The sequence below is a fragment of the Barbatula barbatula genome (assembly GCF_947034865.1).
Source record: "Barbatula barbatula genome assembly, chromosome: 1".
In the NCBI taxonomy this organism is placed as follows: Eukaryota; Metazoa; Chordata; class Actinopteri; order Cypriniformes; family Nemacheilidae; genus Barbatula; species Barbatula barbatula.
In genome coordinates this window covers 23180053-23199237 of record NC_136766.1, presented here as the reverse complement: position 1 = coordinate 23199237, position 19185 = coordinate 23180053, and the positions used below count along the sequence as shown (strand labels likewise).

Sequence of the window (19185 nt, the reverse complement as noted above, 5' to 3'; positions counted from 1 at the left end):
CCTTTTGACTTGTGATGCTGCAGTTGTTACAAACATGTTTAAATAATTTGAATCCCCAGTGAGTCTCAACATATTCATGTGCAGTTCCTGTGACTTATTTATCGTGCCGTGTGTTTTGATCTCTGTCTTTTATGCCTGGTTGTCGTGTGTTCTGTCGATTTACACCAGGGCACCGTAAAACTCCGTGTTGAGTTAATCACGGATAAATGTGTTTGAAACTTTGACTCTGACAGGCTGTACACAACGTCACATGCAGGATAATATTTATTTCAAATCTGTTTTATGCAGTTTAAATGTAGCCTCGAGTCTATATTTTTCGCAGCTTTTTGGCGCGCTCTGTTATTCCCCGGTTCCATCTTGTCTTTTGGTTGACGCTGTTGATTCTCTTTCACCTCATATTGTTTTATTGGTTATGATTTATATGTTTATTTGCACTTTATTTTCTCATCTTACTCTGTCATTACAACTTCGATTACGATGATGGATTATGGTCCAGGCTAAATGAGCCCCTGACTGTCAGTAGCCGGACACCTTGAATGATCTTTCAGATAGACGAGCAAGGTTTGAAAGGGTTGCAGAAATATAATAAAAACAATCACGCGTCAATGCAAATATTTAAGCCAAGGGAAAGCACGGGATGGAAATGAAAAGGAAATCACAGGATTACTACATGATTTTACAGAGTGACAAAACCATACTTGGAAACATTGGAAATGACCTGGCTGGGTTTTATAGGCAAACCGCAATGATTGAGGCTTTCTATCAGGTAATTACTTTATGTACTGTAAACTGTTGTGGCTAAACTTCGTCCACTAACTGTAATGCAAACCAGATAACCAGCTGAAAGCTATCAGACCTCTCGGTGAACTTCATATTCCGGCAGTGGTCTACGTAATAATAAAAAACGGATAACAAACTACCAGTAATCCATCTATTCTTTAGTATTGGTCATGTTTATAATTGGATTTCTGGAATCATGAGTACCACAGTGACAACGAACTAAAAAAGCCTCACACAGGTACTGAAGCCGTTGTTGCCCTGGCAAGCTAAATCATTAAAGATAGATAGTTCAGTCATTTATGGTATACTGGTGAAAACATGGACAATGTAGATGACTGAAAATAGTTCATTACTGATGTCTGTGAATCGTTTGACTTACTTCTGTTGTTTGTGTATTACAACTGTTTGTTTAGGTTATCCCTTAATCCTGTGTTTGGCCCATCTTTCCTGTAATGGCGATTAGTCAACGTGCCCTCATTTCCGCTGTCACTTCCTTCAGCTTTATAACCACGAGCCAGCTCAGAATGCACTCACTGTGTATGAGTAGCGCTCGTTGAGTCATGCTTCAATCTTTCCCAGTTTAATTTAAGAATTAACTGGTCCATTTACGTAAACACTGCAAAACATGGCATCTTGTTTTGTTGGCTGGCTGGCCCTTACTTATGATACACGTTTACATGAATATATGTCAAATGAATCACAAATTCCTTTACATAAAGACAAAGGCGTTGTTTTACTTCATTCTACGATTACTTAAGAGATTTAAGCATGAACAAAAACAATTCAGATCATTCAAAACACTTACAATATATTTTACATCTACACATCAAATACAGTTTTTCCTGTGGCTGGTAAACTATTGGTTAAGAAAAACAGAATGGGTTACAGGTAGGTTAAGTTAAAGACACTTACTCAAATCAAATAGCCATCCATCTCTGTACCTACAGGACTTATCATTTGTGAGAGTGCTGGAATCTAGCTTCTTGGGCCATCAAAGGACACTCACAAACACACACACACTTGCACTTACACACATAAGGGAAATTTAGTGACGCAAAAGTTATATAAATTCATACATGTATTGGCGCAATCTTTGCGCATTTGGCAGGCGCTTTTATCCGAAGCGACTTACATTGCATTATCCTATACATTTGTTTCTGAAATGTGCAACCCCCTAAGATCGAACCCACGACGCCACGCTCTTACCACTGAGCAACAGGAAAGCTGCAACATGAACTTCTTTATTTATAAGCAGCATTGCTACACTTAATGAAATGATGTATACTTTTTAATTATTCCAAGGTCCACAGTAATCATAACAGAGGTTTAATGTTACGTAGATAATACCCATATCCCATATGATAGACGTGTGGTTAAATCCAGCTTTCCACACGCAGCGCTGGACAGTTTCCTCTGTGTCCGCTAGGCGGCAGTGTAACGTTGAGAGACGCGTCCAGGTTGACAGCGGCAGACGGCGAAAGAATGTCGGAGAAAAATATCTTCAAACAACAGAAATCCGTAGAATTTCACGGTGCAAACTCGAGACACATTTATATTTTCACTTTAAAAACTGAAAGAAAAACGGAATTGAAAGACGAATTCGTATGCGTGTACTTTTTCAAAGTGTGGTTTCATCTTCGCTTTGCTGTCTGTCTTTTCATTGCGGTGCTTTTTATATTTCGGAGCTTGTTACATTTAAAACAGCGTAAGAGATTTGATGGCGAGAAACCCGCGTCTCTCTCTCTCTCTCTCTCTCTCTCTCTCTCTCTCTCTCTCTCTCTCTCTCTCTCTCTCTCTCTCTCTCTCTCCGTCTCTCGTTGTATCAGTTTCATTGAGCGCATCACCGTGAGTCTCGGCAGTGCAGCAGACGCAAGGTAACATCTGGGCTTTAGATCTGCGCCGGTCGTCTCATATGCTGAGCATCATTACATAAAACTGGCTGTGGGTGATTATGATCATAAGGTGACCGCGATCAAAACCATGTCCCGGCAGCGGTGGATGACACCGGCCTGTCACTTTCTGAGCAGCTCTGGATAATCAGAGGGCTGCGCAGGGAAATGCGCTCATCTGGAACAAATGGCTTAAGTTTGCGATAGATTTATAGCCAGACAGATAGATATGCTGCAGGAATAGTCCATATACCACGCAGAGCTGTTTCGAGCATTTTCCATTTGCCTATAGCTGTGATGCTTCTTAAACCAGATATAGCTCAACGGAATCAAAATCACCGACCTGGCCGCGTCATGAAACACCGCATCACCACCAAACCATACGCATATTCCCCGAGTCGCAGGTGATAAGTTCTCGACGATGCAATATAAGCAATACACCCTCCTCCCCTCTCTCTCTTTGGGCTCTTGTCCAAGTCCCGCACGCTCCAGCGCCCGGCCCGTTCACTTTTCACCCCGCCTCAGTTCGGTGGGGTGGGGTAAGGGGGGAGCCGCTTGCACCCTGGCCGAATGCCGCCGCGCTGCCTCGCTATATAAACACACATTGGAAGCTCGCTGTGCGACTCGAACTCACATTGAGAAACTGTATGTGAAGAGAGAGAGGGAGAAGGAAAGAGAGTAAAAGCGCATCAGAAAACGGGGTAGCGAGACGCACTACATTGATCTGAAGATCTTTACTGCTCGTAGGCATCAAACTTCTGAGGATTATTTCTTATCATTTATTTCTGCGTCTTCCTTATATTCATTCTTTGACTGTAGTGCATTTTTTTTCTTAAGAAGTATTTTTTAATAGACACTAAATAGAGTTTCTAGGCTACAGTTAAAAGACAAAATTTCCAAGTCAACGTTGACATATTTAAGCCAAATTTATACATTTCAAAATTTCATAGGAATACTTGAGACCGATTTATAATCTAAAATGATATACCAACATTCAACCTCGGTTTGTAATAACCAGCACTCGTTTAATTAACAAGAAACACAAGATTCGTGCATTTACTTTTCATCACTGAACTTTTTTGGTGCCATAACTTTTTTGAATATTTTTTCAACTGAAAAAACTTTTCGGTTTCAGAAAAGTTGTAGCAAATCATATACTACAGAGTAGGCTAAGTCACTTAAATAGGCAACTTTTTGAAAAGGCTAACCACTGTAGTGCTCATAGCTCCAAAGAGATACCCGGAGGTTCACAGCCATGCTCTTCGAGAGTTTTGACCTTGTCTCGGCGCTGGCGACGCTGGCTGCGTGTCTAGTGTCCATGGCACTTCTCCTGGCCGTGTCCCAGCAACTCTGGCAACTGAGATGGACCGCAACACGGGACAAGGGCTGTAAATTGCCGCTGCCCAAGGGATCCATGGGGTTCCCCATCATTGGAGAAACATGCCACTGGTTCTTTCAGGTAAGCACGAAATATCTCAGCATCTCTCATGTCTGCTTTCCAAGTTTCCAGTCGCCTTGCTGTCGCACGCACACTGCTCTGGTGCGCGCCGGGCACCTCAAGTCCGTCTGTTCACAAATCCATAGTCCCACTGTAGGAAGCTAATTTTGATTGTTAAAGACACACAACGAAGCAGGATAACGTCCATTGATGTTTTTTTTACACGTGTTTGCTCGTGCGCAATATTGCGCTTTAAAAAGAGAACAACCTGCCTAGTTATTCCCACGTGTGCAAATTCACCCGTGCCATATTTCCGTAGTGTTAATAATCCGTCGGTTGTAGATAGCATGCCGTTTTTTCCATACAGCCAGTTTTTAATCCACGTGGAACAACCTGTTTGCGAGTGCCAAGTTAGGAGCGCTGCCGTGCCAGAAATATTGCAGTCCTTGCTTCTGATGCGCAAGAGTAGCTACACCGCCGCTGAGCACAACTTGTCAGAGCGCGCACAAACTCTTCGGGCTCACGGAGAAAAGCGCGTTGCTGAGATGCATTGCAAATGCAGGTAATGTAGTGTAATCTGGGCAGTGATTTACCGATGGCAGTTCTTTATAATAGGCCTCCTCAGACAGCGATTGTGTACTCAGTCCATGCGGGGACATCAGTGTCATCTTTCTCGGTAGGGTAAATCAGGATGGTCCGGCTTGTGTTAGAAAGACCGCCTGCACATGAAAATAATGAAAGATATAAACAGCACGGGTATTGTAATTGTAATACAGAACCTAGCACGTACCGTAGACGCAATTAAAGAAATGCAAGGAAAAATCCCGCAAGGCGCATTTGCGTATCGTAACGTGAATATGAATGTTTTAGGAATTATTTCCATACGAAATCCATGGTGCATGTGGGGATGTTCTGGACACTGGCTTGCCGTAGCTGGAGTGGGTCGCTTTCAACATTTTGCTGAGATTCAGTAGATTGGAATGTCCTGGTCTGAGTGGTGCACAGATCAAATTCTTTTTGGTCAGGAATAGATTCTCCAAAGTTGATGGCGCTCCAGTAGAGAATTTCCATGCAGTTGGCGGGCTTACTACAAAAACAAGCAAACTGATTTCTACTTTGAGTTATATATTTAAAAATCAATAGGATCTGGATACATCCATTGTGCCAAAGTTCTGTCACTTCATATTTCTGAAAGGAATAACCTATACTGTACCTCACGGCTGTGCAGCGACTGAGAGAACACATTTTGAAATGTTTATATTTCTTAATTGTGCTTTTACAAACATGCGTTTATTTTCAACCATCTGTGCACATCGATACATTTAAGATGTAATCTTAACCTTGTCGATTTAGACTATTAGTGTTCTACATTTCTATCTTCTAACTTTTATCTGAGCGGAGCAGGTTCATAATTTCAAAGTGGGTCAAATGTGTGATTAGTATATATATATGTCATATAGATATGCGTTATAATTTTGCGCAGAGCTCCAGGATGTCCAAGATTTCCTTCTTGCATTCTTGCTTTATTGTTTTTAGTCTTTTGTCTGTATATAAACCCAAATATGAGAATGCTTTTTTCAGATAACCAAAAAAGCTGCAAAGGTTTTTTCTCTATCTTTCATGACACTGCTCCAAGTTCCTTTTAAATATATGGGGTACAAACTTTACTTTTCATATAAAGAGATCTTATAATATTTTTAGTGTGTGCTACTTTGTGTTGGACTGGTGAGCCCAGCTTAAATGTTAAACAACATTTTTTTGAAAAAAAACCCCAACTCACATCAATGTATGCAAACCCAAATGCACTGTCAGAACACACAAATCGATATTAACGCTTACATTCAAATGAGCACATCCTGTTCAACATCTGTTTTGTGAAAATCACTGTATGCATATTTAATAAAATAAATTGAATAGTATGTTGAGTGGCAAAACCGTTAACCATGCAAAATATCAGTTTTTGAGGGCACAGCTTATCCATGGGGCAACAGACGATTACTTCTACCCCAAACCTCCACCTTGACCCAGATTGCTTCTGTCTGGGTGGCAAAAAAGCAGGCCTTCAGGGGGTCATTTGGTCCCCCCTACCAAATGCACTCACACCCTGGGACAAAGGGTACAGGGCTTGAGGCTCTGATCAGAATTCCAGAGAGCATGGCCTGAACAGATCTAGGGATTTAGGAACAGTCATCCAGCGACCCCCCTCTCTCGCTCTCTCCCGGGGCTTGTCTGGATTAGCAAGCATGAAACGGGCATGACTGGCACCAGCACGGTGTGGCCCCTTTTTCACCTCTGGAACGCACCACCAACCCCTCAAACAGCCTCTTGTCTCTCGGAATGGGGGGGGGGGGGGGGGGGTGGCAGTGAAAGTAGAAGGGGCTTGGCAGCAGTAGTGGGAGGAGGAGGAAGGTAGGGGGATAGAAAAGAGAAGAAAAGGGGGTCCCCGGGGTGAGCACTCACACAGCACTCAACAACCATAATCTCTCTCCACAAAGTGTTTCCAGGTCAAAGGGGAGTCCATTCTCTCAGTTCGGCCTTGTTCACCCTCATTGAGGTTCTGTGCGCTTGTCTCGTGGACTTGGCTTTGATTCAGAATAGGTTTTCTCAGGGCGTTTGCTACATGTTACCTGTTGCATACCTTCTGTATAAACTTTCATGAACGTGTAGGCATGTGGACTCTTTCCCTGAATGATTAGCATTCAGCAAATCAATTCTCCAAGAACACCCGTTTTGGCAACAAGGTACAGCATCTCCCAATGGTGACCGACGGGCGAATAATGGGACCCAGACTCCCACCTCTGTTTGCCTCTCTTTCTCCTCTGCTGATATGCCATCTATCCCCCAATGGAGATTAGCCAACACACACATCCTGAGAGATTCCAACGAGCTATTTCAGTAAATGGACATATTATCTTTATTTACGCTCAGACTCTGGGTCAGCGTACTGAGAACTCCCCCCGCGCAGTTACCTGCGCTTTGAACCAATAAACACAGCAGCCTCCAGAATGAGCTGTGCACAGCCGTTCACATGCATGCGGAAGAAAGAGAGATCAAGGGTCAGAATAATGAGTGATATAAATAAAGAACGTGAAACGGCATGGATCTAGACATCGACAGGGCTCTCTCACGTGCCAACCAAAACTTGCTTTGCGCTCTTTTCCCAAATCTCTCTGTTTCGTCTGTATCTCTTCTTGTCTAACTTTATGGTGGTCACACGCTGAAGAAAGACACTGAGGTGATTCAGAATGCATATGAAACTGCACTCCCGCTCCCTTGCAGCACCCCTGTGTTCAGGTCAACCATAGCTGATCTGAATAAATATAATTAAAGCGTTTTTTTGTGGTTTTAATAAAGAGGTCATTTGTATAACATTTCCACTGCAGCACAAAGGCTACATTTATGGAGCGGGAGGCTCGACTGGTGTCCAATTTACACAGAAATTTGTATTTTTAGTCCTGCACACTCCGTCCGGAATGGGCCAGTGGAAAAAAGTGGTGCTCTTTATTGCGCCCCCTTGTAAAATATCTGATAAATTTCTTTTGAAAATAAAAGAAACTATTGAACGTGGCGGTTTAACCCTTGCGCCGCCAAAGCCAAAACCCCAGAGGCAGAATACAGGCGTGTTTTGTGTGAGGTCGAGATAAATTTAAAGACGATTTTAAGAACTAAAATCTGTGATACATGCTTTAGTATACATGTAAACACACCTTATGTGTGCCGCTGTTTATAAAAACATACTGTTTACACAATGGATCTGTTTTATTCCCCACTTCACACAAACTTCAGTTTATTACTTCTCTCTCAACCGGTACTGCTGTTCATTCTCATGAAGGTTTGAGGCCGATGAGCAAAACGAAACACGAAAACAGCTTCTGACACAGATGTCTTTCTCCCAAGAGCCTTTCAGACATGATTGTCTTATAGCGACATCTGACATGTGTTTCTCAGTCCAAATTACTGTGGAAAGCTTTTCGTCTTATCGCTAAAGATCATCTAACCTCAATGTTTCACTGTGTTCCTAAACCCCGCCTGCCTTCGAACAAAACAAGCAAGCTTTCATTTGATTGACCGATTTCAGGGACAAACAAACTGACTGCAACCGTGTCCGCGCATCACCACGTAAGCGTGTCGAACGGCGCATATTCCACCGCATGTCTGTTTGACAGGGCGAGCAAGCGGCACAATATTACCTCACTGCTTTTCCAGGGTGTGTGGAGCTTTTGTGCGTCAGCGACCCTTTTGGGTTTTTTGTTTTATTTTCGTTCTCTGCACGTCTGAGCTTCTGTGGCCTCGTGAAATGAGGGAGGACATTTCTCACCTTCTAGCCAAATGACATCTGCGCAGCCACGCCCAGAGAGTTTGTCTTCACATTTTGCCTCACTACCTGTTCTTCTATTTCCAGCCTGGAGAGTCACTTGTCTATGAAAAAGACTGTAAGCATTAAGCCATCCCATTGCATTTTCTTATGCTGTCAATCAATTCCACCCACCCTACCACCTTCCTGCCGTCTCCCATCTTTTAGCTCTTGTTTCCACTCCTCTCTCCTTTAGCACACTGTTGTTTGCATTCGCTTTGCACAGTTCAGGATGTTACCCTTTTCGGGTGCCCTACTGTGCACACATGTTTAAGAGCGAGCTGGCCCCTACACACACACACCTAGATGTGCGAAATGTATATGTATTTTTGGTGATGTAGTGTGCGAGTGTACGTTGCACGGTTTCGCCGTGTTTGCCTAGCATCCTGGACAGGGAAAAATAAAGACCTGGCCTGGTAAGAATGACAGCATGTGGTGTTTAAAATGGATGTTCTTGTTCCCAGAATTATCAAACACACAGAGTTCACGCAGGTTATAAATTACGTCAAAATATAAGTTTTCTGAAGCAGAAATATGACAGAACAAAGACGATAAACAAATACAATACAAATTACAAGTTCACTTGTGCGTGAGTGTGTTTACACACAGAAATCAACAGAGAGGTAGTGCGTGCCTTTATGTCGGGCATGTGTGAAAGACAGCCTTGTCCGAGGTCTGTTAGGTTGAAAACTGTTCCTTTCTCTCATGCTGACTGGTCGCACTGCTGAGAGTTCAGCACACACACACACTGACTCAACAATCATCCATCATCGCACATACTCAGTTCTCACCATGTGGTGAAAGATACTACATTTATTTTCCCCTGCATTGCTTTCGGCTGTGTGTGTGTATGTGTGGTTGTCAGCATTACCCTCTTGCCCTCACACTCACCTGATATGTGAAATCTTCAATGTCTTTAGGTATAGGCTGGCTGGGAAGCTGACAAGTGACCAGTTCTCTCACCCCACACACTGTTCACGCCGTGGCCCCGGTCTAACACCTGGGCTAAGTCTGGTGATGCCTTGTGTGTATTTGGCCAGAGTTCTTTTGGGGGAAACTTCTGTCATGCTGTTTGAGAGAAAGATACAAGAATCCTATTTATTTATTACCCATTGGTCAGACGATTTTCAAATCAGGACTTTGTCCATGTCAGCATGGTGAAAAACCCAAAGCCTGAACTAATATATAATGTAAAATCTCTCAAAATGTGCATCTGCTAGAAAAATTGCGGAAATTGAAAAGGAAAAGTGTGAAATATGGTTTAAATTGTCCACTACCGCAGAATCGACAGCCAGATTTTCTCCCAAGTATTCAGCCAGGTCTGTGAAAAGTGTTGGCAGTTTAGAAAAAGAGATCAAATGCCCTTTTGTTTGACCTTGTCTAACCTCTGTGTGCAAATATCTAATTAGACACTGTTGAATTAAACCGATAATTTGGATTGTAGGGCCTTAGGTGCCGTACGGGTCATACGACATGTACGAAGTCTTCAGAGATCTCAGCCAATCGAGAGATAAGCTTGTCATTTAAGGCCTCTGACAATAAGGAGCTGTTGGCTGATTCAATCTGTCACTCAAGGTCAAAGATCAGGAGAGAGAAAGAGCAAGAGAGTATGAGCAAGAAGAATTGTTTAAACAACAGACATATGAATTAGCATATATTCCCATATGGCATATTTTTAGATCATTTTTGTTACATTATATTGTTACAATACATTATGTGATACATCCCTAAAGCATTCTTTGTCAGATGTTAGAACAACATTTGGCAGATGTTCAACAGTGTTTAAGATGTTTATTAGGTGTTTGTATGCGTGCTTCACTGCCAAGACATCAACATCTGTTTATTTGACCTATTTAGACATGAGAAACCTACATCTTGCCCACAAGGATGTAAAACGTGGTGGAACAATAAGAATTTTCCCATCCCTAGAAAGACTAATGGCAGGCAGACACGAAGGAAGAAAAAAAATTCATAAAGCCTGATATTTAAAGCAGTTTCATGTTCTGACGGAATGTTGACATCAACTAGCCTGTCCATATAGAAATTCTCATACGAATTTTTGCTTGTGATTTTCTTGTTGTTTTTTCATTATGAATATTCATTTTAGTGGTGCCGTGAATAAATCTTTTCAGTCTGCGAATTGTTTCTTCTTTGCTGTGAATAGACTTTATCAAACACAGTATGTGTATGTTTGTGTGTGTGAGGCTGAGAGGTTACAGGCCGTCTTTATGTGCTCAGCAGAGGTCTCAAGGACTAGAGGCAATTACTGTATGTTATACAGGGCAACTCACTCCGTAACTTGTTTGCAACTTTGCATGAAAAAGAATAACATCTACACCATTGTGTAAAATAAAGCACTAAATTATATATATTCCAATTATATACCATCACATGCTATTAGAGTGTATGTAGAGTGTTTCATGTCCTGAGAAAGGCTGAAGGGTGTTGCGTTACTGTTGCTGTAACCTTTACTTGTACGGGTAATCGCTATGCTAGTTCTTAAATCCTAGAGGTGAAGGGGTCAAAGCTGAAAGTTAGCAGGATGTACTGGATTCCTCACTAATAAGCACATTTAGACAGTCTTTCCCGCAATACACCAATACACGTCGGTCACACTCATACGCTCATTAGATCACTTCTCTCAGCGTGATACAGATGGCTAAACTTGAGCCTGCTCTACTCTAATCGCTAACGCTAACCCGCTTGAATAAAGAATGCTGTGAACAGAACCCTTATACTCTTACAACACAAAAACAAACAAGTGGGCTAATCCTGTATGGCTGACACCCTTCATTTCTAATGCGTATTATCCCCAACACATCATATCTGTAATATCCAACAAAAGCTCCTTAGTATGGACGTTTGCAGTGTGGACGGCAATGTTCAGAGCCTGTTCATTATGCAAACAATTTAATAGACACTTACTTACATGACAGTCCCAAAATATCTTAAATAATGAGTTTTTGTCTTCTCTTGCAGGGCGCAGCGTTCCACGCATCAAGAAGACAGAAGTATGGAAACGTATTCAAGACTCACTTGCTCGGCCGGCCGCTGATCCGGGTCACAGGGGCAGAGAATGTGCGCAAGCTTCTGATGGGAGAGCACAGCCTGGTCACTGTGGACTGGCCTCAAAGCACCAGCACTCTGCTCGGTCCCAACAGCCTCGCCAACTCCATAGGGGACATCCATCGCAAAAGAAGAAAGGTACGAGTACACAGTTTTGCACGTGTGAATCTCGTGTTATCCTCTCATACACAAAATACACACAGGTGCATATTTACAACTTGAATTTAGTTTGATTATGCACATGTCACACATGTGTGTACGCGCTCCTTTTATGTGGGTTGCTACATTATCTCATGTTTGGCATTTATGAGGCATTATGCGAATGCCAGCAAAAAAACTGCAGTAATAAGGAAATAAGTGTCCTGAATCAGGGGCGAAGGACAAAACAGACAGGAAATTTGCAAGATGAAGCGATAGAAACAAGATATAAAATTGTGTCTGCAGAGTTGAAGGCATATACCCATAATGCTCTGCTCACCATTGTTAGCAAATAACAGAGTGCTCACAATGACCACATGGAGGATTACGCTCATGACAACCATCTCCACAAATCCAACTCATTGTTTAGAGACAAAATAGCTTTTCTGTGGACCTTGGTTCTCTTCAGACTCGGAGGCTTGAGTTTCACTCCACCACACACCTGTTCCATTGAGGGGTCAGTGGGGTGTAATCGGTCCGGTTAATCCTGCAGGTCCAGAGCCTCACGCGAATGACTGCTAATTAGTCAACCAACCTCAGACGTACAAAGACCACCTTATGTACCCTTTTCGATCAGGTTCTTTATTTTGATCTGTTGTTTAACCTCTCTGGGGATGAACAGTATTGCACGACTCATATCTTGTACGTTAGAGGCTCATTGTTTTTGTCAGGTTAAAACCTGGCAAAGAATTGCACATGCGGAAGAAGTTATAAGATTAATGAACATTTCTTCAAGCGCTAATCACCTGTTGAGCTTTGGAGGAGTTCTCTTGTTTACTTTCAGATTGGGTATTGATAAACCTCACTTCCTGAAGCCTGACTTTAATCCTTATTTCCCTGGATAAAGCAACATGAGAATTGTCATGTGCAAGAGCTCTTTCATTAAACTAAAACAACAATAACATTAACACTGCCTACTAGAGACAAAGGCTTCTGCTGCCCCAAGGTCCTCTGGGACACCCTTTATTATAGTGTATAGAAAAGACGACAACCTAGGGTTTCTTTGAAAACAACTGACACATATGCGCCTAGTGGAGAGAGTGCTCTGGATGTAGACGGTGATATAAATTTCTCCCCACTCAACAGTGTTTTGTACGTAAATAGATTTAATATACATTTTGGGGACAAATCACAGTCATTATCGACATCCAAATTATACAACCAGACTGTAAAACTGCCAAAATGCAACAGGCCTGTACAGGACCAGTCAAGGCATTGCAATTACTAAATTGGCCAGTAGAGGGCACAGGTTCTTAATGCTGCAGCTCACCTGCTTGCACAAAGACTTCAGCCTGTGAATAAGGGATTTTGTTATAGTCAGCGGGAGAGAGAGACAGAGCGATTGGAAAAGTAGAGAGGCTAAAGAAAGTGAATGGAGGGGGAGGGGTTGGGGAGAGGAAAAGAAGAAAGAATAAAGAAGCCTTTACATTCTGGTCAAACCAGCAGCTTTGAGCAGTTTCATATAATTTAAGACATATGGAAATTATTAGGGTGGGGGAGTTTAAAAGGCTGCGTGCGCGTGTGTGCATCTCTGTGTGTATGCGAGTGGAAAGTTCAGTACAAGAAGTCACGTTTTGTAATGAAGACAGGCGGCTGTTTTTTCCAGTAGTGTTTAAAATCCTGTTTAATGGGGACTGGAATTAGCGGATCTTGACTGACGTTTGTCCTGTAAGCAAAGACGTGAGCCTTTCCAAAACGGTACAATAAATCGTAGTGTAAGTATAGTGTTGCATTGCATGTATTATTTTATGGGTTGAAGCTAGCAGAGACGTGCGGTGCAACATGCGTACACATGTTTGTTATCATTGGTTTTTGTCCACCCACGTGGATCGCTGTGACGTGATGGGCAAGCACTGGAAATGGTCTGATCCATGGAGTAGAACTGAAAACTCCCATTGGGAGGGACCTTTGAATGTTTTATCGTGTCTTTAAATATTTCAGATACTAAGGAACTTGAGGTTAGGCTTCGGAAATCCTTTATAAAAATCCACCCCTGAAAGTCATTATATTATTTACACATTGCTTTTTGTTCTATTGTGACATAACAGGGACCAGATGAATTGCTAAAGTCAAACGCACTATAACTTTGTCAGACGTACAGCATGTACTCTGTACACCACTGAAGAACAGTGAGAAAAGGAGACGCACAGAAACAGACCTTGGCCAGAGAGAGTTCGACATGCAGAGAGAGAGACAAGAGGAGGACAGTTCAGTCTCCGCCCTACTTCACTTTACTACTGTGGAAAGCGGGGTGGAGTCGCGGTATTTGGAGTGAGATGGCATATAAAAAGTGCTATTGTTAGGCGACGGCACTGGAACATGGATGTTATTTCACCAAACAAACCAGCACAACTGAGGCACATAAGAAATGCACTTCAGCGGCCAGGAAAATCTTACCTTCCCCTTTCACCCTCACTGCTGATGCAGAGGGAAACTCTCGCAAAACATCACACAAATATTCAGACAGCAAGAGAGAGGGAGGTTGGGTAGATGAGTGGCAGTTAAGAGTAAGAGAGGGTCAATAATACTGGGGACTTCAGAATTAATGAGAATGTTCCATGCTCGGCGTTAGAAGAAAAATAAGCTTGTCCTTTAGCTGCTGGCTGCGGCTTGAGGATAATATTTTCATGACATTTCTTGTGTGTACAGCACGAATGAGCTGAATTGTGATGGGTGCTGTGATTCACGGGTCAGCTGCATGGTGGGAAGTGTAGTTTAGCTAATGATGGTCCAAACTTCTGTGAAATGGCTTTATAAACACCTCTGTCTGGGTCTTTTCTGCACTGTATTCAGATGAAGAAACATATAAACTTTATTATGTAAACACATCACAGCAACAAAACATCACAGATTGACCACGGTTTTATTTTTATGTTGTAGATCTTTGCTAAAGTCTTCAGTCACGAGTCTCTGGAGAGCTACCTACCCAAAATCCAGCTGGTCATTCAGGAGACCCTACGGGTGTGGAGCTCCAATCCCGAGCCCATCAACGTGTACCAGGAATCACAGCGGCTCTCCTTTCAGATGGCTGTGCGCGTCCTCCTGGGTTTCAGGGTCTCTGAGGAGGAGATGCACAGTCTTTTCTGCACTTTCCAGGAGTTTGTGGAGAACGTCTTCAGCCTTCCCATTGACCTGCCATTTAGTGGTTATAGAAAGGTAAATGTTCACCAAACATTGCTTAAATGCTGTGAAAATAAGGAAATTGATTAAATAGGTTTACATTTGAAACACATTCACCAACAACGTGAGACTTTCACATCAAGGAATGCGCTTCTATAATACATTTGTGTTTTATGTGTGTGTGCAGGGTATTCGTGCAAGGGACTCGCTTCAGAAAAGCATCGAAAAAGCCATCAGAGAGAAGCCGCTCCACACACAAGGGAAAGATTACGCTGATGCTCTTGATGTTTTCCTAGAAAGTGCTAAGGAGAACAACGCAGAACTCACAATGCAAGAGCTCAAGGTGAGTGGATCACTGGGAGAGAAAAACAACACTATGACAGTTGAGGTGTAGCCTACTGGATACGGAGTGAAAGAGTTCCATAAGCATCCCAAACATTATAGAACATTGTTCGTTGAATTAAACATTGGGGTCATTGAACATTTTTATATTTTCTCGGGAAAATTAGTTTATCATACTTTGTCTGTTCCTTTTTTCTGTATAACTCAAAATTGCCACCATTGCTTTTCCTCATAATAAGAAACTAAAATATGCTTAGGGTGCTTAAAATCCAAATCTGTGTTGAGTTTGACGAGCATCTCTGTCTCTCTTTCTCTTAGGAATCCACAATCGAGTTGATCTTCGCTGCTTTTGCCACAACAGCCAGCGCCAGCACGTCTCTGATCATGCAGTTGCTGCGACACCCCGCTGTGTTAGAAAAGCTGCGCGAGGAGCTGCGGAATTGCGGCCTCCTGCAGGATGGCTGTCTGTGCCAGGGCGAATTGCGACTGGACACTATCATTAACCTCAAGTACCTGGACTGCGTGATCAAAGAGGTCCTGCGTCTCTTTGCTCCTGTGTCTGGAGGCTACCGCATTGCCACACAGACCTTTGAGTTGGATGTAAGTTGTTTGCAGCTCCTTTCAAGTATTGAATATGCTGCTTTTTCTGTTCTTTGAGTGTTCTAATGGCTCTTTTCATCACTTTCTCAGGGTGTGCAAGTACCCAAAGGCTGGAGCGTTATGTACAGCATCCGTGACACTCATGACACCTCAGCTGTGTTCAAGGACGTGGAGGCGTTCGACCCTGACAGATTCAGCGCAGAGCGGAGTGAGGATCGCGAGGGCCGCTTCCACTACCTGCCCTTTGGTGGCGGTGTACGCTCCTGTCTTGGCAAGCAGCTGGCCACTCTCTTCCTCAAACTTCTGGCTGTGGAGCTCGCCGGAGGCAGCCGCTTCGAACTGGCCACCCGGACGTTCCCCCGTTTAATTTCCGTCCCTGTGGTTCACCCCACCGACGGCCTGCGCGTGAAATTCTTCGGCCTCGACTCCAACCAGAACCAGATCATGGCAAAGACAAATGACATGCTGGACGCCACCGTGTGACAGATCGAGAAGGACGAGAGACGGCGACGAAGGAGCAGACTTTAAATTTTGCCCTCTCTGATGGTAAATCGAGAGAGCTGCGACCAGAAGTTTCATAAACGACTCTCGTTTGCCAAAAATGTATAGTCTATTATTTGTAAAGAAAATGCAACAGAATATAACAAGAATATATAAATTTAACTAAATGTATTGCTACATCAGGAGAATATGAGTGCAAGGTTTCTCACTTTTTACAGAAAGACGTGGCGTTTAAACGGACAGTCATGTAAGCATCTGCGAATGCAGATGTCACAGGGTATGGCCAGTTCTGCTTTAACCAGCACAGAGCAGGTCTGTAGGACTCTTGAAATGGTTGAGAAGTGCGAGTTTTCAAGTGCTTTCGTTGTGTGTGGCATTTGACCGTCTTTATTGAATGAGTTCATTTATATGTATATAAAGTATGCGTGCGATTTTCTGTGTGCGCCTGTGTGTAAAGACGTCACATGTTTTTTCTTGTGCTTGTGCAAATGTGTGTGTGTTTATACCTGTTTGCGTACACGGCCAGGTTGTTACTCAGCTAAGGTATTAGCAGTAGAGTGAGCAGTGTAAAGTAGAATGAATGGGAGGATTGTATAATTACTCAGGTGTGTTAGCAGTACAGAAGAAGCTTTCAGACTAACCCATTACTTGTTATATGTGATCTGTACATAAGTGACAATTCATAATATTCTTTTTAGGAGAGTGAGAAGAGGTGAGAGATGAAGAGGAGCAGAGATTATGAGAGAAATTAAACCTGTGCTTTATTACAGTGATGTCACACGACAATCCCTGTCTTCGTCACTTTGTATGTGTTACATTCAGGCTCTCTAAGCTATAGATGGAATATGGGACTCATTCCAGCTGCAAATGATATATCTAAAGACATTTATAGATATATTTATATATATGTCTTGCTTCGGGAGTTGCTTTTTATTTACTGTATATGACGGAGCAGAATGCCAGCTGATTTGTGTTTAGGGGGAGCCTTTTCTTTTCCTGCTGCTCCATATTATATTACTAAAATAAGAAATTAAACTGAAGATACAGTATATGATGGTGAAGCTGATCAATCATTAACTTCAACTATATTCCACCAATTGAGAGAGTTTTCTTGAGATGAAAGGACTTTAAAGGCCATGGCGAACTCTTCATGTGGAAGACCTGCCCGCCTTCCTCTACAGGCTGTGCGAGGGACTTTTCTTTGATAAAATATGCCACTGATCTTTTTTTTATGAATTAATGAATGAATGGATGAACTAAAATTATTAATGTCTGCTGCTTTCAGTGTACCAGTTTCTAACAGAGAGTAGTTCGTTTCCATTGTCGGCAGTTGAGATTTGCTATTTCCGAGCAAGTTCTGAGTGGGATTTAGCAAATGTACCTAATAGAAAGCCATGGGTAAAGCATACTTGCATTGTCCAATATCCTAATATTCTTGCTATTAATGTTATTATTGTAATAAATCTTATTTTAAGTCTTATTTTTGTTATATTTCAGAATAGAGTTTTAGTATAAGTCTGTTGGTAAATACTGTTCTATTTAGAATGATATGATTTTCAGTTATATTGTAAACAGTGTTTAAATGTTAATACGGTTTTATGTTATTGTTATAATTACAATTTTGTTATCATTATTATCATTGCATTTAGTTTATATTAATAAACAGAAGCACTTGCGAGGTATGTTTATTTTGAGTGCCGTTTGACTACATGTTCGGGTTTTTGTTGATTGTTGAGTTTGTCTGTACATATATTTTATTTCCTTTTACAAATCCCCATTTCACTTAGTCTAAATATGAATGTCTTCCATCCCTTTTGTTACAGTGATTCTTAAATGTACTTGGTAATTTTATAAACCCTTGTAATAAACTATAATGTGAAAATCAACCATTCAGTCGTAATTGTTTACTATTATCCTGCTTCACTCCACTTTAACATTCTGACTTATGAGAATCTGGATTTGTTTATAAAAAATAATTGTAGTAAAATAAACTTTCACCTGGGAAACATATTATGATTATTCCATTTATGAACTCTCAGTTTGATGATGTTATAATTCCATACATTACTATAATATAATAACAATACTATACATCATTCATAGTCAACTAATGTCTCAGTGAAGGCTATGCGTTAATACTTAGTAATACAGAGCATGCTGGAGAAGACAAAGAACAGCTTTAACCAATAAACGCCAGATGCGTTGACCAGCACTTTCACTTCAAAGAGCTGTCCTGGCACACAATGGCCCACATATAACCATCCTCTCCATATTTCATCTATGCTTTTTAGGACTGATTGTTTGAATAACTCTTGTATGCTGCTTTTAAAATAATACAGGAATCCAAACATGCCCTACTGTGGGAGTTGTCTAAAAATCCTCTGAATGAAACGTCTCAGCTTCAAAGGGGTGCCACAGTGTTTCAAGCATTCTGGCTTCTTTACAATGTTAAACATGCTGGCTTTTTATAATTTACATGGTCAACTCGTCAAAAAACGAGTTGCATGATGTAGTATTTCTGCGCTCTATAAACTACCCCAGCGTTCATATAGGTTTCGTAAAGTTTTTCTCTAACATGAAATTCCCTCATGAAACAACTTATTGGCCAACTCTACTTGAAAAGCACGCCCACACCTCAACCTGGGAGCGGGAGAAGGAACATGCGCACACGTCAAACACCTGGAGCAAGAGAGAGAGAGAGCACTGCGTTCGCGAGGTTCAGCTGTGTTTGTTTGTTCACAGCATTTCGTGAGGAACTTTCTATAAACGGTGGATATGACACTGGATTCGAAGATTGTTTGAAACTGATAGATGGATCTGTCCCAGTGCTAGAAGATGCCGGTCATGAACCCCATGCGGTAAGTGAAACTGAGTCATATGTCTGTGTTTTGTTGGCA

General features: G+C 42.0%; 1 protein-coding gene across 1 annotated transcript; it reads left to right on the top strand.

Annotated features, from left to right (window-relative positions):
- The first annotated feature begins 3288 nt into the window (after window positions 1-3288).
- cyp26b1 (cytochrome P450, family 26, subfamily b, polypeptide 1) lies at window positions 3289-18166 on the top strand. Its single transcript, XM_079468234.1, has 6 exons — window positions 3289-4128; window positions 11441-11665; window positions 14606-14881; window positions 15033-15188; window positions 15506-15787; window positions 15878-18166. The coding sequence occupies exons 1-6, from the start codon at window positions 3925-3927 to the stop codon at window positions 16268-16270; spliced, it is 1536 nt and encodes a 511-aa protein (XP_079324360.1). The 5' UTR covers window positions 3289-3924; the 3' UTR covers window positions 16271-18166.
- Window positions 18167-19185: the final 1019 nt, after the last annotated feature.

Coding starts and splice junctions, on each gene's coding strand:
- cyp26b1 (XM_079468234.1), top strand. CDS start 3,925: ATGCTCTTCGAGAGTTTTGACCTTGTCTCGGCGCTGGCGACGCTGGCT. Junction 4,129..11,440: donor CATGCCACTGGTTCTTTCAG/GTAAGCACGAAA, acceptor CTTCTCTTGCAG/GGCGCAGCGTTCCACGCATC. Junction 15,788..15,877: donor CACAGACCTTTGAGTTGGAT/GTAAGTTGTTTG, acceptor TCACTTTCTCAG/GGTGTGCAAGTACCCAAAGG.